Source organism: Carassius gibelio, chromosome A23 (assembly GCF_023724105.1).
Source record: "Carassius gibelio isolate Cgi1373 ecotype wild population from Czech Republic chromosome A23, carGib1.2-hapl.c, whole genome shotgun sequence".
Lineage (NCBI taxonomy): Eukaryota > Metazoa > Chordata > Actinopteri > Cypriniformes > Cyprinidae > Carassius > Carassius gibelio.
In genome coordinates this window covers 3,027,020-3,050,231 of record NC_068393.1, presented here as the reverse complement: position 1 = coordinate 3,050,231, position 23,212 = coordinate 3,027,020, and the positions used below count along the sequence as shown (strand labels likewise).

The window sequence follows — 23,212 nt, the reverse complement described above, 5'->3', positions numbered from 1 at the left end:
ATATGCACAAAAACTTATGTTAGGACTTCAATGATCAAGATTGTCAGTTTACAGCTTTCTGAGTCCAGTAATGTTGAAATAGTGCTGCTGTTCAAATGAAGTGAAATCAAGCCCAAATCTGCTCAAAAGCTTTTCTCTCTATCAGAGTAAGCTGTTTCATTCAGTATTAAGTGCAAATCTTGCCAAACTGATAGATGCTTATGCCTTATGAAATACAATGTTTTCTGCAATGCTGTAAGACAGTTTTTAATGTGTTAGAAGTTATATGCACAAAAACTTATGTTAGGACTTCAATGATCAAGATTGTCAGTTTACAGCTTTCTGAGTCCAGTAATGTTGAAATAGTGCTTCTGTTCAAATGAAGTGAAATCAAGCCCAAATCTGCTCAAAAGCTTTTCTCTCTATAAGGAGAAAGCTGTTTCATTCAGTATTAAGTGCAAATCTTGCCAAACTGATAGATGCTTATGCCTTATGAAATACAATGTTTTCTGCAATGCTGTACGACAGTTTTTAATGTGTTAGAAGTTATACGCACAAAAACTTATGTTAGGACTTCAATGATCAAGATTGTCAGTTTACAGCTTTCTGAGTCCAGTCATAGTGATTCTGTTCAAATGAAGTGAAATCAAGCCCAAATCTGCTCAAAAGCTTTTCTCTCTATTAGAGAAAGCTGTTTCATTCAGTATTCAGTGCAAATCTTGCCAAACTGAAACATGCTTATGTCTTATGAAATAAAATGTTTTCTGCAATGCTGTAAGACAGTTTTTAATGTGTTAGAAGTTATATGCACAAAAACTTATGTTAGGACTTCAATGATCAAGATTGTCAGTTTACAGCTTTCTGAGTCCAGTAATGTTGAAATAGTGCTGCTGTTCAAATGAAGTGAAATCAAGCCCAAATCTGCTCAAAAGCTTTTCTCTCTATTAGAGAAAGCTGTTTCATTCAGTATTAAGTGCAAATCTTGCCAAACTGATAGATGCTTATGCCTTATGAAATACAATGTTTTCTGCAATGCTGTAAGACAGTTTTTAATGTGTTAGAAGTTATATGCACAAAAACTAATGTTAGGACTTCAATGATCAAGATTGTCAGTTTACAGCTTTCTGAGTCCAGTTGTCATGCCACTTAAAGGAAAATAATAATAAAAGGCTTTTGTTTTTGGGTTTTAACAATGTAGTGTAATATGTTTATCTTTGTAACTGTAGTGACGCGCTACTGCGCACGTCACGAATCAGGAAGTTGATCGCTATGCGATAGTCAATCGCAACAGCCTGCAATCTCTCTCAGTCACCTGTTTCTCCAGCGATCGCGTTTTTCCTTTCCCTTTGCTAAAGCAACGTCTGTGAGTATTTCTTATCATGCAATATTAGGATAATGTCTATTTTTATCTTTGTGAGACTATTGAGAAGGCTAAGTTTGCTTTATGTTATTACTGCTGATTGTTTACTAGCTCGATTTTGTTTATCATATACATCACCGCTGTGTAGATAATCCGTTCTGTTTTCTCTGTATTTGGATCTAATATTAATATACATCTCATTTGCATTGTATTACAGTTTCACAATATTCCCAGTAAATTTTATGGAGATTAATCATCTGTGTCCTGGAGTTTTCTTGGGAGTGTTTAAGCTGAATGGAGCGTAGTCCATGACAGTGAAAAGACGGCGACACAGCTAATGAGGGACACAAGGATCGCTTTTTCACGGAGCAATTTAATGCCAAGAGAAGTGGCCAACGCTACAGCATTACAGTGTGCTTCTCATGTTATTGACACCGGAGTGAGTCACGATGTCACAACGAAGCAACAGTAAAAAAGGCAATGAAGATATCCAGTCAGAGACTGTGCGTTCAAGAAGCAGTCGTGCATCTGGTACATCGTCCAGCTCGAAGATTAGTATGGCTGTCGCCATGGCAAAGGCAAAGGCTGAAGCAGCGCAAGCTAGAGCAGCACACACGCAGAAAGAAATCGAACTTAAAGTAGAGCAAGCTCGTGTTCAAGCCAATCTTGATGCATTAAATGAGGAGAAAGAAAAGGATGCTGCCATAGCAGAGGCAAATGCTCTTGTTGCCGGATTACAAGATATGGGTTTTGAAGTATGCAGTAAGGCTAGCAGCCAGGTTCCTCAATCGGTCAAAGACCAGCGAGTCGCCGCTTATGTGTCAGCACAAGCCAGCCTATGCAGCAAAGGTTTATCGGTAAGAAGAGGTAGTGACTATACTTCACCAACGCTGCATCCTCCACATTCTCAAACTAATGATGCAATCATCTCAACGCCTCACCCACTCAGCACGAGTCAAAATCAAGCTGCTGCTTCTGCAGACACTATGCCACATCAAGTTTATCAAGCTCCTCAGACCAGTGGAGTGCCGCTACAACAAAGCTACAATCCAGCGTTTAACACTTTCTCAGTTCTTCAGCGTGATGAAAGTCGCTTGCAACAGAACGTCAAATCGGATCCCTCCCCTCCTGCGCGCGCACATGTTCACAAGACACCTTATGAAGCTAGCTATGATCATTCTACTTCCACTGGAGATCTCATCAAATACCTAGCTCGTAGCAGCCTGGTGACTTCAGGTTTATCCGCATATGACGATCAGCCAATTAACTATTGGGCCTGGAAAACATCGTTCCTGAATGCTATAACCGATCTAGACCTGTCGGCTGCAGGAGAACTTGACCTCCTCACCAGGTATCTAGGAAAAGAGTCAACAGAGCAAGTAAGAAGAATTAAAACTGTCAACATTAAGGATCCAGTCATTGGATTGCGCATGGCATGGGAACGCCTTGACAAAGTATATGGATCACCAGAGGCCGTCGAGCAGGCTTTGTTCAACAAGCTAGAAAACTTCCCGAAGGTTACGATGAAGGATCCACGAGGACTCAGGGATCTAGCCGACCTGTTATCGGAGCTTCAAGCAGCCAAAGAAGATAACTATCTGGCAGGCTTATCGTATTTGGATACCTCCAGAGGTATTAGGCCTATTATCGAGAAACTACCATACAACATGCAAGAAAAGTGGCTTTACCTTGGAGCAAAATACAAACAGGAACATTTGGTTAGTTTTCCACCTTTCTCCGTGTTTGTAGACTTCATCACCATGGAGGCAAGGGCTCGCACTGACCCAAGTTTTAACTTCTTCACGGAAGCCACAGTGGAGAGAAAGAGTAAATGGGAGAAACCTACTAAGACACCAGTATACGTTCACAAGACGCAGGTCTCAGGGGTTTCTAAGGCAGAATATGGAGAAAGTACAGAACGTATTGATCCCAACAAACACTGCCCCCTGCACAAGAAGCCTCATCCTCTGAGGAAGTGCAGAGGCTTTCGCGAGAAGAGCATAAATGATCGTAAACATCTTTTGAAAGAGCATCATATCTGCTTTCGCTGTTGCTCCTCCACAGACCACATAGCAAAGGACTGCACCGCTGAAATAAAATGTACAGAGTGTGGGAGTGTGGCTCATGTGACAGCACTTCACCCCTACTCACCTACCTGGAAATCTAAGGCATTCCCTTCCACTTCAGAGGATGGTGGGGAGGAGGACAAAGCAGAAATCAGAGAGGTTAAGTCGACGTGCACTCAAGTATGTGGTGAAGGATTGAGCGCTAGGACATGTGCTAAGATCTGCCTTGTTAATGTGTTCCCCAATGGCTGCAAGAATGAGTCTAAGAGAATGTACGCCATACTAGACGAACAGAGCAATCGCTCCCTAGCACGGTCGGAGTTCTTTGAGATTTTTAAGATCTCTGGAAATTCCTACTCATACACCCTCAAGACCTGTGCAGGGTGTTCAGAGACGGCGGGAAGGAGAGCCAGTGGTTATACTGTGGAGTCGGTGGACAAGAAAATTGGCATTCGTTTACCTACACTCCTGGAGTGCAACCAAATCCCTAACGTTCGCACTGAGATTCCTACGCCGGAAGCAGCCTACCATCAAGCCCACCTAAAGCGTATCGCTGATAAGATTCCGCCTTTAGATCCGGACGCCAAAATTCTCCTCTTACTGGGGAGAGACATCTTACAAGTACACAAGGTCCGAGAACAGATTAGCGGCCCAGGTGATGCACCGTTTGCGCAAAGGCTTGATCTAGGATGGGTCATCATTGGTGATGTGTGCCTTGGAGGTGCTCACAGAACACAAGAGGTGAGAAGCTACAAAACAGCCATTTTCGAGAACGGCCGTACGAGCTATCTCCAACCATGTAACAACCAGATCAAAATAAAAGAGGTATTTGAGCAAGCGTTTAGACCTCAGCATCATTCAGCACCAATCTCCATCAGTGGTTCCATGACGCTCAGTGGAGACTGCTTAGGGCAAACTGTCTTCGCTCGTTCTCCCGATGATCATAGACTCGCTGCATCCATGGAGGATCTAGAGTTTCTGAAGATAATGGAAGCCGAGTGTTTTCAGGACAGTTCTGGAAGTTGGGTCGCACCTTTACCCTTTCGGTTGCCGAGACAGCGGCTGCCCAACAACAGGAAGCAGGTTTTTGACCGTTTTGTCTCGCTCCAGCGCTCACTGGACAAACGACCACAGATGAAAGCCGATTTCCTAGAGTTTATGGAGAAGATGTTCAAGAAGGCACACGCTGAAGTTGCTCCACCAGTACAGCCTGGACAAGAGTGTTGGTACTTACCCCTGTTTGGTGTGTATCATCCAAGGAAACCAGATAGGATTCGTGTGGTCTTCGACAGTAGTGCATCATGTGAAGGAGTGTCGCTCAACGATGTCTTGCTAACTGGTCCCAACCTTAATAATAGCCTGTTAGGTGTCCTTATGAGGTTCAGGAAGGAACAGGTGGCGATCACTGCCGACATCGAGCAGATGTTCCACTGCTTTGTAGTCAAGGAAGACCATCGTGACTTTCTTCGCTTTCTGTGGTACAGGGACAATGACCCTACCTCCGACATCATTGATTACAGAATGCGGGTGCACCTTTTTGGGAATAGTCCCTCGCCTGCCGTTGCAGTGTATGGTCTGCGACGGGCAGCTAAGAAAGCAGAAGCAGACTATGGTAGTGATGCAAGAAGATTCATCGAACGCGAGTTCTATGTTGACGATGCTCTGAAGTCCTTCAGCACAGAGGAAGAGGCCGTCAGCGTCCTAGGGCGAGCACAGAAGATGCTTGCAACTTCTAACCTCAGGCTACACAAAATTGCTTCAAACCGTATGGCAGTTATCGAAGCATTTCCATTTGAAGATCGCACCAAGGACATCAACAGCTTAGATCTTTTCGTTGATGATTTGCCAATACAACGTAGCCTTGGATTGCTCTGGAACATGCGCACAGATACATTCATGTTTCGAATCGAAGATGACCAGAGGCCATTCACTCGTAGAGGAGTGCTTTCGACTGTGAACAGCCTCTACGATCCTCTAGGATTCCTCGCACCCATCACGGTCCATGGAAGACTGATACTCAGAGAGCTAACTAAGCAAGCAGAGGATTGGGACACACCTCTTCCCAAAGACATGGAGACTGAATGGACTAGATGGAAACGATCGCTCCAAGATCTGGAGGGACTCCAGATACCACGTCCTTATACGTCATTCTCCACTGCAGGTGCTCTAAGAAGAGAGCTTTATGTCTTTGCAGATGCATCGGTAAAGGCAATAGCAGCCGTAGCCTACATCAAGGTGACAAGCCACCAGGAACAGACTGAGATTGGCTTTGTCTTTGGGAAAGCAAAGTTGGCACCTCAGCCCGATCTAACCATTCCAAGGCTTGAGCTTTGTGCGGCTGTACTCGCCATCGAGATCGCTGAGATGATAGTTTCAGAGATGGACACTATGTTTGACAACATCGTCTACTACACAGATAGCAAGGTTGTATTGGGATACATCCAGAACCAGTCGAGAAGATTCTATGTCTACGTACACAACAGGATCCAAAGAATCCGTCAGTCACCTTGTTCTGGCCTTTGGAAGTACGTCCCAACACACCTCAACCCAGCCGACATTGGATCAAGAACTGTGACTTCAGACTTGCTTAGCAGCACAACTTGGCTCAAAGGTCCAGCCTTTCTTCATGATGCGTCTTTGCATTCACCTGAGATTCAAGAAGCTTACGACCTTATCGACCCTGACGCTGACTCTGAAGTGCGTCCCCAGGTGGTGGCAAGCTTCACTCGTGTTACTAAAGATGTGATACATCCACAACGCTTCGAACGCTTCTCCAAGTTCAGCACTCTCCTTACAGCCGTAGCTCGCCTCATTCATGTGGCTCGTTCCTTCGCTCACTCTATCCAGGATGAATGTCAAGGGTGGCATGTCTGTCGACCTACAGAGGAAGAATTGTTGAAAGCCAAAGTGTGTATTGTGAAGAGTGTCCAGAACGAGTACTATTCAGAGGAGCTGAAGTGTATTAACTCAGGATCCAACCTTCCACCAAATAGCAGCCTTTGGAAGTTGCACCCCATCTTAGACCAAAACCAACTTCTTAGAGTAGGAGGTCGAATTGAGCAATCGGATCTGAGTATGGATGAGGTTCATCCCATCATCATTCCTGGCCGGCATCATCTAGCTACTCTGATTGTGTCTCACTATCACGACGCAGTGAAACACCAGGGAAGACATCTGACCGAAGGTGCCATTCGAACAGCAGGATTTTGGCTAGTGGGAGCTAAACGCTGCATTAGTAGTTTACTTCACAAATGCGTCACTTGTAGGAAACTGAGAGGCAAAATGGAACATCAGCAGATGGCAGCTCTGCCAGCAGAACGGGTACAAGTAGCACCTCCTTACACTTATGTAGGTGTCGACGTTTTTAGACCCTGGGAGATCGTTTCACGTCGTACAAGAGGAGGAGTCTTCAACTCTAAACGATGGGCTGTGATGTTCTCTTGTATGTGTTCGAGGGCAGTTCACATCGAGGTGATTGAAGCCATGAGTACCAGCAGTTTTATCAATGCCTTGAGGAGATTCTTTGCTATCAGGGGCCCCGCAAAGCAGATACGTTCCGACTGCGGAACTAACTTCATCGGCGCTTCTCGTGAATTAGAAATGGACCTGTCGAATCCTGGTTTCAAACGAGTAGAGGAGTACTTGAACACCCAGAACTGCACCTGGGTATTCAACCCACCCCACGCATCTCACATGGGTGGGGCTTGGGAACGGATGATCGGCATTGCCCGTCGTATTCTGGATTGCATGTTGCTTGAGCAGAAAAGGTCTCATCTTTCACATGAAGTCCTGACAACCCTCATGGCCGAAGTAACAGCGATCATGAATGCCAGACCACTCATTCCAGTCTCGTCAGATCCGGAATCGCCTCTCATCCTCACCCCAGCGATGCTCCTAACTCTCAAGCTAGGCTCTGCGCCTCCTCCTCCATCAGGAAGCTTTCAAGAAGCGCATCTCATCAGAGTACAATGGAAACAAGTTCAGAGCCTAGCAGACATGTTTTGGAACAAATGGAAACATGAATACCTCAAAACATTACAGCTTCGGTACAAGTGGCAAGGAAAGAGGCCGAACCTTCAAGAAGGAGATGTGGTTCTCTTGAAAGACAATCAAGCTAAGAGAAATCAATGGCCAGTCGGTCTCATCACGAAAACCTTTCCAGAAGAGGATGGATTAGTCCGGAAAGTTCAAGTGGAAATTGTTAAAGATGGAGCCAGAAAGGCCTTTTCTCGGCCTGTTACAGAAGTAGTTTTGCTTCTTTCTTCAAAGTCTGATTCTGTCAATTGATGTGGGCTCTTCAAAGACCCCAGGTGGGGAGTGTCATGCCACTTAAAGGAAAATAATAATAAAAGGCTTTTGTTTTTGGGTTTTAACAATGTAGTGTAATATGTTTATCTTTGTAACTGTAGTGACGCGCTACTGCGCACGTCACGAATCAGGAAGTTGATCGCTATGCGATAGTCAATCGCAACAGCCTGCAATCTCTCTCAGTCACGTTTTTCCTTTCCCTTTGCTAAAGCAACGTCTGTGAGTATTTCTTATCATGCAATATTAGGATAATGTCTATTTTTATCTTTGTGAGACTATTGAGAAGGCTAAGTTTGCTTTATGTTATTACTGCTGATTGTTTACTAGCTCGATTTTGTTTATCATATACATCACCGCTGTGTAGATAATCCGTTCTGTTTTCTCTGTATTTGGATCTAATATTAATATACATCTCATTTGCATTGTATTACAGTTTCACAATATTCCCAGTAAATTTTATGGAGATTAATCATCTGTGTCCTGGAGTTTTCTTGGGAGTGTTTAAGCTGAATGGAGCGTAGTCCATGACACCAGTCATAGTGATTCTGTTCAAATGAAGTGAAATCAAGCCCAAATCTGCTCAAAAGCTTTTCTCTCTATTAGAGAAAGCTGTTTCATTCAGTATTCAGTGCAAATCTTGCCAAACTGAAACATGCTTATGTCTTATGAAATAAAATGTTTTCTGCAATGCTGTAAGACAGTTTTTAATGTGTTAGAAGTTATATGCACAAAAACTTATGTTAGGACTTCAATGATCAAGATTGTCAGTTTACAGCTTTCTGAGTCCAGTAATGTTGAAATAGTGCTGCTGTTCAAATGAAGTGAAATCAAGCCCAAATCTGCTCAAAAGCTTTTCTCTCTATCAGAGTAAGCTGTTTCATTCAGTATTAAGTGCAAATCTTGCCAAACTGATAGATGCTTATGCCTTATGAAATACAATGTTTTCTGCAATGCTGTAAGACAGTTTTTAATGTGTTAGAAGTTATATGCACAAAAACTAATGTTAGGACTTCAATGATCAAGATTGTCAGTTTACAGCTTTCTGAGTCCAGTAATGTTGAAATAGTGATTCTGTTCAAATGAAGTGAAATCAAGCCCAAATCTGCTCAAAAGCTTTTCTCTCTATTAGAGAAAGCTGTTTCATTCAGTATTCAGTGCAAATCTTGCCAAACTGAAACATGCTTATGTCTTATGAAATACAATGTTTTCTGCAATGCTGTAAGACAGTTTTTGATGTGTTAGAAGTTATATGCACAAAAACTAATGTTAGGACTTCAATGATCAAGATTGTCAGTTTACAGCTTTCTGAGTCCAGTAATGTTGAAATAGTGATTCTGTTCAAATGAAGTGAAATCAAGCCCAAATCTGCTCAAAAGCTTTTCTCTCTATTAGAGAAAGCTGTTTCATTCAGTATTCAGTGCAAATCTTGCCAAACTGAAACATGCTTATGTCTTATGAAATAAAATGTTTTCTGCAATGCTGTAAGACAGTTTTTAATGTGTTAGAAGTTATATGCACAAACACTTATGTTAGGACTTCAATGATCAAGATTGTCAGTTTACAGCTTTCTGAGTCCAGTAATGTTGAAATAGTGCTGCTGTTCAAATGAAGTGAAATCAAGCCCAAATCTGCTCAAAAGCTTTTCTCTCTATCAGAGTAAGCTGTTTCATTCAGTATTAAGTGCAAATCTTGCCAAACTGATAGATGCTTATGCCTTATGAAATACAATGTTTTCTGCAATGCTGTAAGACAGTTTTTAATGTGTTAGAAGTTATATGCACAAAAACTTATGTTAGGACTTCAATGATCAAGATTGTCAGTTTACAGCTTTCTGAGTCCAGTAATGTTGAAATAGTGCTTCTGTTCAAATGAAGTGAAATCAAGCCCAAATCTGCTCAAAAGCTTTTCTCTCTATAAGGAGAAAGCTGTTTCATTCAGTATTAAGTGCAAATCTTGCCAAACTGATAGATGCTTATGCCTTATGAAATACAATGTTTTCTGCAATGCTGTACGACAGTTTTTAATGTGTTAGAAGTTATACGCACAAAAACTTATGTTAGGACTTCAATGATCAAGATTGTCAGTTTACAGCTTTCTGAGTCCAGTAATGTTGAAATAGTGCTTCTGTTCAAATGAAGTGAAATCAAGCCCAAATGTGCTCAAAAGCCTTTCTCTCTATTAGAGAAAGCTGTTTCATTCAGTATTAAGTGCAAATCTTGCCAAACTGATAGATGCTTATGCCTTATGAAATACAATGTTTTCTGCAATGCTGTAAGACAGTTTTTAATGTGTTAGAAGTTATATGCACAAAAACTAATGTTAGGACTTCAATGATCAAGATTGTCAGTTTACAGCTTTCTGAGTCCAGTCATAGTGATTCTGTTCAAATGAAGTGAAATCAAGCCCAAATCTGCTCAAAAGCTTTTCTCTCTATTAGAGAAAGCTGTTTCATTCAGTATTCAGTGCAAATCTTGCCAAACTGAAACATGCTTATGTCTTATGAAATAAAATGTTTTCTGCAATGCTGTAAGACAGTTTTTAATGTGTTAGAAGTTATATGCACAAAAACTTATGTTAGGACTTCAATGATCAAGATTGTCAGTTTACAGCTTTCTGAGTCCAGTAATGTTGAAATAGTGCTGCTGTTCAAATGAAGTGAAATCAAGCCCAAATCTGCTCAAAAGCTTTTCTCTCTATCAGAGTAAGCTGTTTCATTCAGTATTAAGTGCAAATCTTGCCAAACTGATAGATGCTTATGCCTTATGAAATACAATGTTTTCTGCAATGCTGTAAGACAGTTTTTAATGTGTTAGAAGTTATATGCACAAAAACTAATGTTAGGACTTCAATGATCAAGATTGTCAGTTTACAGCTTTCTGAGTCCAGTCATAGTGATTCTGTTCAAATGAAGTGAAATCAAGCCCAAATCTGCTCAAAAGCTTTTCTCTCTATTAGAGAAAGCTGTTTCATTCAGTATTCAGTGCAAATCTTGCCAAACTGAAACATGCTTATGTCTTATGAAATAAAATGTTTTCTGCAATGCTGTAAGACAGTTTTTAATGTGTTAGAAGTTATATGCACAAAAACTTATGTTAGGACTTCAATGATCAAGATTGTCAGTTTACAGCTTTCTGAGTCCAGTAATGTTGAAATAGTGCTGCTGTTCAAATGAAGTGAAATCAAGCCCAAATCTGCTCAAAAGCTTTTCTCTCTATCAGAGTAAGCTGTTTCATTCAGTATTAAGTGCAAATCTTGCCAAACTGATAGATGCTTATGCCTTATGAAATACAATGTTTTCTGCAATGCTGTAAGACAGTTTTTAATGTGTTAGAAGTTATATGCACAAAAACTAATGTTAGGACTTCAATGATCAAGATTGTCAGTTTACAGCTTTCTGAGTCCAGTAATGTTGAAATAGTGATTCTGTTCAAATGAAGTGAAATCAAGCCCAAATCTGCTCAAAAGCTTTTCTCTCTATTAGAGAAAGCTGTTTCATTCAGTATTCAGTGCAAATCTTGCCAAACTGAAACATGCTTATGTCTTATGAAATACAATGTTTTCTGCAATGCTGTAAGACAGTTTTTGATGTGTTAGAAGTTATATGCACAAAAACTAATGTTAGGACTTCAATGATCAAGATTGTCAGTTTACAGCTTTCTGAGTCCAGTAATGTTGAAATAGTGATTCTGTTCAAATGAAGTGAAATCAAGCCCAAATCTGCTCAAAAGCTTTTCTCTCTATTAGAGAAAGCTGTTTCATTCAGTATTCAGTGCAAATCTTGCCAAACTGAAACATGCTTATGTCTTATGAAATAAAATGTTTTCTGCAATGCTGTAAGACAGTTTTTAATGTGTTAGAAGTTATATGCACAAAAACTTATGTTAGGACTTCAATGATCAAGATTGTCAGTTTACAGCTTTCTGAGTCCAGTAATGTTGAAATAGTGCTGCTGTTCAAATGAAGTGAAATCAAGCCCAAATCTGCTCAAAAGCTTTTCTCTCTATCAGAGTAAGCTGTTTCATTCAGTATTAAGTGCAAATCTTGCCAAACTGATAGATGCTTATGCCTTATGAAATACAATGTTTTCTGCAATGCTGTAAGACAGTTTTTAATGTGTTAGAAGTTATATGCACAAAAACTTATGTTAGGACTTCAATGATCAAGATTGTCAGTTTACAGCTTTCTGAGTCCAGTAATGTTGAAATAGTGCTTCTGTTCAAATGAAGTGAAATCAAGCCCAAATCTGCTCAAAAGCTTTTCTCTCTATAAGGAGAAAGCTGTTTCATTCAGTATTAAGTGCAAATCTTGCCAAACTGATAGATGCTTATGCCTTATGAAATACAATGTTTTCTGCAATGCTGTACGACAGTTTTTAATGTGTTAGAAGTTATACGCACAAAAACTTATGTTAGGACTTCAATGATCAAGATTGTCAGTTTACAGCTTTCTGAGTCCAGTAATGTTGAAATAGTGCTTCTGTTCAAATGAAGTGAAATCAAGCCCAAATGTGCTCAAAAGCTTTTCTCTCTATTAGAGAAAGCTGTTTCATTCAGTATTAAGTGCAAATCTTGCCAAACTGATAGATGCTTATGCCTTATGAAATACAATGTTTTCTGCAATGCTGTAAGACAGTTTTTAATGTGTTAGAAGTTATATGCACAAAAATTAATGTTAGGACTTCAATGATCAAGATTGTCAGTTTACAGCTTTCTGAGTCCAGTCATAGTGATTCTGTTCAAATGACGTGAAATCAAGCCCAAATCTGCTCAAAAGCTTTTCTCTCTATTAGAGAAAGCTGTTTCATTCAGTATTCAGTGCAAATCTTGCCAAACTGAAACATGCTTATGTCTTATGAAATAAAATGTTTTCTTCAATGCTGTAAGACAGTTTTTAATGTGTTAGAAGTTATATGCACAAAAACTTATGTTAGGACTTCAATGATCAAGATTGTCAGTTTACAGCTTTCTGAGTCCAGTAATGTTGAAATAGTGCTGCTGTTCAAATGAAGTGAAATCAAGCCCAAATCTGCTCAAAAGCTTTTCTCTCTATCAGAGTAAGCTGTTTCATTCAGTATTAAGTGCAAATCTTGCCAAACTGATAGATGCTTATGCCTTATGAAATACAATGTTTTCTGCAATGCTGTAAGACAGTTTTTAATGTGTTAGAAGTTATATGCACAAAAACTAATGTTAGGACTTCAATGATCAAGATTGTCAGTTTACAGCTTTCTGAGTCCAGTAATGTTGAAATAGTGATTCTGTTCAAATGAAGTGAAACCAAGCCCAAATCTGCTCAAAAGCTTTTCTCTCTATTAGAGAAAGCTGTTTCATTCAGTATTCAGTGCAAATCTTGCCAAACTGATAGATGCTTATGCCTTATGAAATACAATGTTTTCTGCAATGCTGTAAGACAGTTTTTAATGTGTTAGAAGTTATATGCACAAAAACTTATGTTAGGACTTCAATGATCAAGATTGTCAGTTTACAGCTTTCTGAGTCCAGTAATGTTGAAATAGTGCTTCTGTTCAAATGAAGTGAAATCAAGCCCAAATCTGCTCAAAAGCTTTTCTCTCTATTAGAGAAAGCTGTTTCATTCAGTATTAAGTGCAAATCTTGCCAAACTGATAGATGCTTATGCCTTATGAAATACAATGTTTTCTGCAATGCTGTAAGACAGCTTTTAATGTGTTAGAAGTTATATGCACAAAAACTTATGTTAGGACTTCAATGATCAAGATTGTCAGTTTACAGCTTTCTGAGTCCAGTAATGTTGAAATAGTGCTGCTGTTCAAATGAAGTGAAATCAAGCCCAAATCTGCTCAAAAGCTTTTCTCTCTATCAGAGTAAGCTGTTTCATTCAGTATTAAGTGCAAATCTTGCCAAACTGATAGATGCTTATGCCTTATGAAATACAATGTTTTCTGCAATGCTGTAAGACAGTTTTTAATGTGTAAGAAGTTATATGCACAAACAACTAATGTTAGGACTTCAATGATCAAGATTGTCAGTTTACAGCTTTCTGAGTCCAGTAATGTTGAAATAGTGCTTCTGTTCAAATGAAGTGAAATCAAGCCCAAATCTGCTCAAAAGCTTTTCTCTCTATTAGAGAAAGCTGTTTCATTCAGTATTAAGTGCAAATCTTGCCAAACTGATAGATGCTTATGCCTTATGAAATACAATGTTTTCTGCAATGCTGTAAGACAGTTTTTAATGTGTTAGAAGTTATATGCACAAAAACGTCCCAAGGTTACGCATGTAACCCTAGTTCCTTGAGGGAACGAGACGCTGCGTCGATATCGCTTTGGGGAACGTCCCTGACGAGACCGGCTCTGAACATCGTGTGCAAACTGTCCAATGGACGGGCGTGACGTCACGGAGCGGGGTGACGTAGCGACCAGGAAGCTATATAAGCACGTGCCGTGCAGCTGGCTTCAGCTTCGAGTAGGGAAGCAAGCGCCGGCAGGGGTGCCGGGAGTATGGCTCTGCGACGCAGCGTCTCGTTCCCTCAAGGAACTAGGGTTACATGCGTAACCTTGGGACGTTCCTTTTTCTGGAACTCGAGCTGCGTCGATATCGCTTTGGGGAACGAGGTGCCCACGCTGCCAGACTACCAAATCCCTGCCTAGTGTGTATCCGGAGAGCACAGCTTAGGACGAGAGAACAGAAGAGCCCGGAGTGGCTCGCATATCAAGATCGTAGAATCTGACAAATGTAGAGGGCGTGGACCACCCCGCAGCGTTGCAGATGTCCAAGAGGGACACACCTGCTGAGAAGGCCTTGGAGGCCGCCATACCCCGAGTAGAGTGAGCCTTGGCCCCCAAAGGAGGGGGAAGACCAGAGGACTCATAGGACTCGTTGATAGCCTCGACTATCCAACGACTAAGGGTCTGCTTGGTGGCAGGAGAACCCTTATTAGTAGGACCGTAGCATACAAGCAATTGGTCGGACTTTCTCCACAGGGCAGCTCTGTGGACGTATGCGTCGAGTGCTCGCACTGGACACATACAGTTTAGCTTCTCTTGGTCTGGCTCCCGAAAGGGAGGAGGACAGAAGGCCTGCAGTACGATAGGCTGTGGTGTAACAGAGGGAACCTTTGGAACATAACCCGCTCGAGGGTATAAGAATGCTTTGGCCATACCAGGGGCAAAGTCTAAATAAGTAGGGGCCACCGAAAGGGCCTGGAGATCTCCAACTCGTTTCAGCGAGGTGATTGCCAGTAGCAGGGCAGTTTTCAGTGTCAGATGTCTATCTGAGATATCTTGAATTGGCTCGAATGGAGCTTTACAAAGAGCCTCTAGAACCACAACCAAATCCCATGGGGGAATACGGGACCGTACTGGAGGTCTCAGCCTCAATGCACCTCGGAGGAAACGTGTAACTAGGGGGTGTCTACCCACTGACTGATCATTGAAAGGGACATGGAAAGCAGCTATGGCCGCCACGTACACCTTTAAGGTGGAGTGGGATAACCCCGCAGAGAGCCTAGCTTGTAAGAACTCCAGAACTGTACCAACTGGGCAGTTAACAGGGTCAAGATGGCGATCTCTGCACCATGAAGTAAAGAATGACCACTTCAGGGCGTACAGTTTCCTCGTAGAGGGAGCTCTGGACTGGAGGAGGGTCTCAACAACCTCGGTTGAGAGACCAGCTGCTAACAGTTGTGCCCCCTCAGGGGCCACACCCACAGCTTGAACACCTCCGGGCGAGGGTGGATTATCGTGCCCTGCGCTTGTGAGAGTAGGTCTTTCCTGATCGGTATCTCCCACGGAGAGCCGTCGAGGAGCGAGACTAGATCTGAGAACCATATTCGGCCCGGCCAGAACGGGGCTACTAACAACAGACGGACCCCGTCCTGGCGTACTCTCGCCAGAACTCCCGGGAGCAGAGCGGTAGGGGGAAAAGCGTACAGACGAAGCCTCGGCCAGGTCTGTACCATAGCGTCCAGTCCCAGAGGAGCTGGATGAACTAGAGAGAACCAGAGGGGACATTGCGATGTCTCTTGAGTCGCAAAGAGGTCCACCTGAGCTTTGCCAAACACTCTCCATATCTGCTTCACCACCTCGGGGTGAAGCATCCATTCCCCGGGCCTCGGCCCCTGCCTCGACAGTATGTCTGCTCCCACATTCAATCTCCCAGGAATATACACTGCTCTGATCGAGAGGAGTTTGCCCTGGGACCAGAGAAGGATCTGGTATGCCAGCTTGTACAAGGGGCGTGAGCGCAGACCCCCCTGGTGATTGATATAAGAGACCACTGATGTGTTGTCGGTGCGCACCAACACATGGTGACCTCTCAGGTCTGGGAGGAAATATTTTAATGCTCGATAGACTGCTAACATCTCTAGGCAATTGATGTGCCACGTCAGGTGGCGACCACTCCACAGACCGCGGGCAGGGTGGCCACTCATGACCGCACCCCAACCAGTGAGGGACGCGTCTGTCGCTAGCGTTACACGGCGACGAAGAGCTCCCAGCACCGGGCCCTGGTTCAAGAACCAAGGTTTCTTCCATATGTCTAAGGCACGAAGGCATCGCCGCGTGACCTTGATAACTCGAAGTGGATTTCCCCTCGGGGAAAAGCCCTTGGACTTGAGCCACCACTGTAGGGGTCTCATGTGCAGCAGGCCAAAAGGTATCACGTTGGACGCAGCTGCCATGAGCCCTAACAATCTCTGGAATTGTTTGACAGTGAGTGACTGGCCTTCTTTGACTCTCTCGACTGAAGTGAGGATCGACTCGATCCGAGCAGGAGACATACGTGCCTGCATCGTGGTCGAATCCCACACTACGCCTAGATAGGTGGTTCTCTGAACTGGAGAAAGTACACTCTTCTTGGCATTTAGTCTCAAACCCAGCTCCCCCATGTGTGCGAGAACGACATCTCGATGTCGAACCGCCATCTGCTCTGATCGAGCTAAGATCAACCAATCGTCGATATAATTCAGAATGCGGATGCCCTGCATACGGAGGGATACCAGAGCCGCATCTACACATTTCGTGAACGTGCGGGGTGAGAGTGCAAGGCCGAAGGGAAGTACTCGATATTGATAAGCTTTGCCCCCGAAAGCGAACCTCAGATACTTCCTGTGTTGTGGAAGGATGGATATGTGGAAGTATGCGTCTTTGAGATCTATGGTGACAAACCAGTCCTCGGATCTGATTTGAGCTACAACCTGCTTGACAGTGAGCATTTTGAACTTCAGTGACATAACTGAGCGGTTCAGGTGACGTAAGTCTATGATCGGACGCAACCCCCCATCCTTCTTTGGAACTATGAAATACCGGCTGTAAAATCCGGATTCCCTGTCTAGAGGAGGGACCACCTCGATGGCCTCCTTCCTTAATAGGGTATTCACTTCTTGTTCCATAACCAGAGCCTGCTGGGGGCCGACCACAGTCGGTGTAACCCCGTTGAACTTCGGTGGTGGACGACCGAACTGAATGCAATAGCCTTTTTCTATTGTACGCAGGACCCAACGAGATACATTTGGCAGTAGCTTCCACGCTGCTAAATAATCTACTAAGGGAATCAGTCTCTCGAGACTGACCTCTGGTGTAAGAGGCCCCCGAAGGGGCGGCGAGCCTCCTAGCTCCGCTGCGCTCACGGGCGGAAATAACTGGGAGTAGTGCTCGCGGGAGGCCGCTGCGCCCTGAAGCTCTGGCAGGGTTAGCAGACCGACCTCCTGAGGGCACTGAGGTGAGGCGGGCACCGTATACTGAGGTGGACCGCGCTCTACCCCAGTAGGGGCTACCCTCTGGACCCTGATGTCAGGATCGTTTCGTCGAGGACTTCCGGGCCTCGATAACTGTTCTTAAATCGGGCTTTTTAGCTCTGGAAGTCCCCGACTCAGGGCGTCGCTGAGGCCCTCGGTCCCGACGTGGGGGAACACGAGCGGCGACACTCTGTTTCTGCGCTTCCCGGTATGAGGAGCCGGTATGTGGCGTGGTGATCTCCCGCCCAGATGCACCACGAGAGCGACGAGGGAGGAAATTCTGGAACGCCGCCGCCTGTTTGCGTGCCTCCTGGAACCTGTCGACGACAGTGTTGACTGTGTCGCCAAACAGGCCCGAGGCTTGAAGCGGGGCGTCCAGGAGGCAGACCCTGTCTCTTTCTTTTATCTCTGACAGGGTCAGCCACAAATGCCTCTCCGCGGCCACTAAGGCTGCCATAGACCGCCCAATCGCGCGAGCGGTCTCTTTAGTGGCGCGGAGGGAGAGATCAGCGGTCTTTCTAAGCTCTTCAATATCATCAGACTTAATCCCCTCTCCCTCATCGATATCTCCCAGCAGGTCGGCCTGATAAGCTTGAAGGACTGCCATGGTGTGAAGGCAAGCCCCAGCCTGACCTGCTGCCACATAACCTTTGCCCACAAGCGATGATGTAACTCGCAGCGGCTTAGTGGGCAATGCCGGAGCCTTTAGGGACGATGCCGAGCCGGGTGACAGATAGCCCGCGAGCGTCTGTTCAACCCGTGGCAACGTCCTATAACCCCGCTCTCCCAGCCCCATCACGTTGCCATAATATAGTGAATCGGGGCCAAAGAGGCGGGTCGAATATGGGTGTTTCCACGATCTCGATAACTCATCATGGAGATCGGGAAAAAACGGTAGACTCCGGCGTGGAGGTGGTTGCCTCGGCCGCAGAAAGCGTTCATCTAGCTTGCTTTTCTGCGGCTCAGTGTGTTTTTCTGCAGGCCATTCGATTTTTAATCTATCAACTGCGCGTGTAACCACCTCCAAAAGCTCCTCATACTGGGGCGATAGGGGTGGCGAATCCCCAGCAACAGTCTCCACGTCAACCTCCTCGGAGGAAGAGAGGCGGAGAGCTGATCCCTCACCCTGGGGGGAAGAAACCGACGAGCGTGCTTCCGAACCCAGGGTTTGGGCGCCTGATCTGGCAGATGAGGAAGGAGATAAGGACTGGCCCGTCTCCATTCCCTCTGACAGATCCACCTGCGAACCCCACGAGTGCAGCAGCCGCTCTGCCTCGGCAGAAGCGGGGCCAGCACCGCGAGGAACGCTGGTGAAGGCTCCCTCCTCGAAGAGAGCCCTCCGGGATCGAAGCGCCCGCATTGGCAATCGCTCGCAATGCGGACAGTCGGCCCCCTCGAGAGCTGACTCAGCGTGCTTCGATCCCAGGCAAGCCACGCACAGATTGTGTGTATCCCCGCTCGTGATGTAGCGAGGGCAGGGAGGAACACACAATCTGTAACGCGGCTTGGAATCGCCCTTTAAATACTTGGTCTTTTGCTTTGCTTTTGGCATTATTGAGCTGTATTAGCGATCTTTTAATGGCTAAGGAGACAGACAACAATAAATAGAACCAACGGGACAGACTTTTTAACATGCACACACAGAGCGCTTGCTGACAGAGCGAAGCTGAAGCCAGCTGCACGGCACGTGCTTATATAGCTTCCTGGTCGCTACGTCACCCCGCTCCGTGACGTCACGCCCGTCCATTGGACAGTTTGCACACGATGTTCAGAGCCGGTCTCGTCAGGGACGTTCCCCAAAGCGATATCGACGCAGCTCGAGTTCCCGAAAAGGAACTAATGTTAGGACTTCAATGATCAAGATTGTCAGTTTACAGCTTTCTGAGTCCAGTAATGTTGAAATAGTGATTCTGTTCAAATGAAGTGAAACCAAGCCCAAATCTGCTCAAAAGCTTTTCTCTCTATCAGAGTAAGCTGTTTCATTCAGTATTAAGTGCAAATCTTGCCAAACTGATAGATGCTTATGCCTTATGAAATACAATGTTTTCTGCAATGCTGTAAGACAGTTTTTAATGTGTTAGAAGTTATATGCACAAAAACTAATGTTAGGACTTCAATGATCAAGATTGTCAGTTTACAGCTTTCTGAGTCCAGTAATGTTGAAATAGTGATTCTGTTCAAATGAAGTGAAACCAAGCCCAAATCTGCTCAAAAGCTTTTCTCTCTAATAGAGAAAGCTGTTTCATTCTGTTCAGTGCAAATCTTGCCAAACTGATAGATGCTTATGCCTTATGAAATACAATGTTTTCTGCAATGCTGTAAGACAGTTTTTAATGTGTTAGAAGTTATATGCACAAAAACTAATGTTAGGACTTCAATGATCAAGATTGTCAGTTTACAGCTTTCTGAGTCCTGTAATGTTGAAATAGTGCTTCTGTTCAAATGAAGTGAAATCAAGCCCAAATCTGCTCAAAAGCTTTTCTCTCTATTAGAGAAAGCAGTTTCATTCTGTATTCAGTGCAAATCTTGCCAAACTGATAGATGCTTATGCCTTATGAAATACAATGTTTTCTGCAATGCTGTAAGACAGTTTTTAATGTGTTAGAAGTTATATGCACAAAAACTAATGTTAGGACTTCAATGATCAAGATTGTCAGTTTACAGCTTTCTGAGTCCAGTAATGTTGAAATAGTGATTCTGTTCAAATGAAGTGAAACCAAGCCCAAATCTGCTCAAAAGCTTTTCTCTCTATCAGAGTAAGCTGTTTCATTCAGTATTAAGTGCAAATCTTGCCAAACTGATTTCTGCTCAAAAGCTTTTCTCTCTATCAGAGTAAGCTGTTTCATTCAGTATTAAGTGCAAATCTTGCCAAACTGATAGATGCTTATGCCTTATGAAATACAATGTTTTCTGCAATGCTGTAAGACAGTTTTTAATGTGTTAGAAGTTATATGCACAAAAACTAATGTTAGGACTTCAATGATCAAGATTGTCAGTTTACAGCTTTCTGAGTCCAGTAATGTTGAAATAGTGATTCTGTTCAAATGAAGTGAAATCAAGCCCAAATCTGCTCAAAAGCTTTTCTCTCTATTAGAGAAAGCTGTTTCATTCAGTATTCAGTGCAAATCTTGCCAAACTGATAGATGCTTATGCCTTATGAAATACAATGTTTTCTGCAATGCTGTAAGACAGTTTTTAATGTGTTAGAAGTTATATGCACAAAAACTAATGTTAGGACTTCAATGATCAAGATTGTCAGTTTACAGCTTTCTGAGTCCAGTAATGCTGAAATAGTGATTCTGTTCAAATGAAGTGAAATCAAGCCCAAATCTGCTCAAAAGCTTTTCTCTCTATTAGAGAAAGCAGTTTCATTCTGTATTCAGTGCAAATCTTGCCAAACTGATAGATGCTTATGCCTTATGAACAGAATCACTATTTCAACATTACTGGACTCAGAAAGCTGTAAACTGACAATCTTGATCATTGAAGTCCTAACATTAGTTTTTGTGCATATATCTTCTAACACATTAAAAACTGTCTTACAGCATTGCAGAAAACATTGTATTTCATAAGACATAAGCATGTTTCAGTTTGGCAAGATTTGCAATGAATACTGAATGAAACTGCTTTCTCTAATAGAGAGAAAAGCTTTTGAGCAGATTTGGGCTTGATTTCACTTCATTTGAACAGAATCACTATTTCAACATTACTGGACTCAGAAAGCTGTAAACTGACAATCTTGATCATTGAAGTCCTAACATTAGTTTTTGTGCATATAACTTCTAACACATCAAAAACTGTCTTACAGCATTGCAGAAAACATTGTATTTCATAAGGCATAAGCATCTATCAGTTTGGCAAGATTTGCACTTAATACTGAATGAAACAGCTTACTCTGATAGAGATAAAAGCTTTTGAGCAGATTTGGGCTTGATTTCACTTCATTTGAACAGAATCACTATTTCAACATTACTGGACTCAGAAAGCTGTAAACTGACAATCTTGATCATTGAAGTCCTAACATTAGTTTTTGTGCATATAACTTCTAACACATTAAAAACTGTCTTACAGCATTGCAGAAAACATTGTATTTCATAAGACATAAGCATCTATCAGTTTGGCAAGATTTGCACTTAATACTGAATGAAACAGCTTTCTCTAATAGAGAGAAAAGCTTTTGAGCAGATTTGGGCTTGATTTCACTTCATTTGAACAGAATCACTATTTCAACATTACTGGACTCAGAAAGCTGTAAACTGACAATCTTGATCATTGAAGTCCTAACATAAGTTTTTGTGCATATAACTTCTAACACATTAAAAACTGTCTTACAGCATTGCAGAAAACATTGTATTTCATAAGGCATAAGCATCTATCAGTTTGGCAAGATTTGCACTTAATACTGAATGAAACAGCTTACTCTGATAGAGAGAAAAGCTTTTGAGCAGATTTGGGCTTGGTTTCACTTCATTTGAACAGAATCACTATTTCAACATTACTGGACTCAGAAAGCTGTAAACTGACAATCTTGATCATTGAAGTCCTAACATTAGTTTTTGTGCATATAACTTCTAACACATTAAAAACTGTCTTACAGCATTGCAGAAAACATTGTATTTCATAAGGCATAAGCATCTATCAGTTTGGCAAGATTTGCACTGAATACAGAATGAAACTGCTTTCTCTAATAGAGAGAAAAGCTTTTGAGCAGATTTGGGCTTGATTTCACTTCATTTGAACAGAATCACTATTTCAACATTACTAGACTCAGAAAGCTGTAAACTGACAATCTTGATCATTGAAGTCCTAACATTAGTTTTTGTGCATATAACTTCTAACACATTAAAAACTGTCTTACAGCATTGCAGAAAACATTGTATTTCATAAGGCATAAGCATCTATCAGTTTGGCAAGATTTGCACTTAATACAGAATGAAACTGCTTTCTCTAATAGAGAGAAAAGCTTTTGAGCAGATTTGGGCTTGATTTCACTTCATTTGAACAGAATCACTATTTCAACATTACTGGACTCAGAAAGCTGTAAACTGACAATCTTGATCATTGAAGTCCTAACATTAGTTTTTGTGCATATAACTTCTAACACATTAAAAACTGTCTTACAGCATTGCAGAAAACATTGTATTTCATAAGACATAAGCATCTATCAGTTTGGCAAGATTTGCACTTAATACTGAATGAAACAGCTTTCTCTAATAGAGAGAAAAGCTTTTGAGCAGATTTGGGCTTGATTTCACTTCATTTGAACAGAATCACTATTTCAACATTACTGGACTCAGAAAGCTGTAAACTGACAATCTTGATCATTGAAGTCCTAACATTAGTTTTTGTGCATATAACTTCTAACACATTAAAAACTGTCTTACAGCATTGCAGAAAACATTGTATTTCATAAGGCATAAGCATCTATCAGTTTGGCAAGATTTGCACTTAATACTGAATGAAACAGCTTACTCTGATAGAGAGAAAAGCTTTTGAGCAGATTTGGGCTTGGTTTCACTTCATTTGAACAGAATCACTATTTCAACATTACTGGACTCAGAAAGCTGTAAACTGACAATCTTGATCATTGAAGTCCTAACATTAGTTTTTGTGCATATAACTTCTAACACATTAAAAACTGTCTTACAGCATTACAGAAAACATTGTATTTCATAAGGCATAAGCATCTATCAGTTTGGCAAGATTTGCACTTAATACAGAATGAAACTGCTTTCTCTAATAGAGAGAAAAGCTTTTGAGCAGATTTGGGCTTGATTTCACTTCATTT

General features: G+C 42.5%; 1 protein-coding gene across 1 annotated transcript; it reads left to right on the top strand.

Annotated features, from left to right (window-relative positions):
- Positions 1 to 1,121: 1,121 nt before the first annotated feature.
- On the top strand, positions 1,122 to 7,890 carry LOC127945170 (uncharacterized). The gene is made up of 2 exons (XM_052541764.1): positions 1,122 to 1,342; positions 1,557 to 7,890. The coding sequence occupies exon 2, from the start codon at positions 1,789 to 1,791 to the stop codon at positions 7,690 to 7,692; it is 5,904 nt and encodes a 1,967-aa protein (XP_052397724.1). The 5' UTR covers positions 1,122 to 1,342; positions 1,557 to 1,788; the 3' UTR covers positions 7,693 to 7,890.
- Positions 7,891 to 23,212: the final 15,322 nt, after the last annotated feature.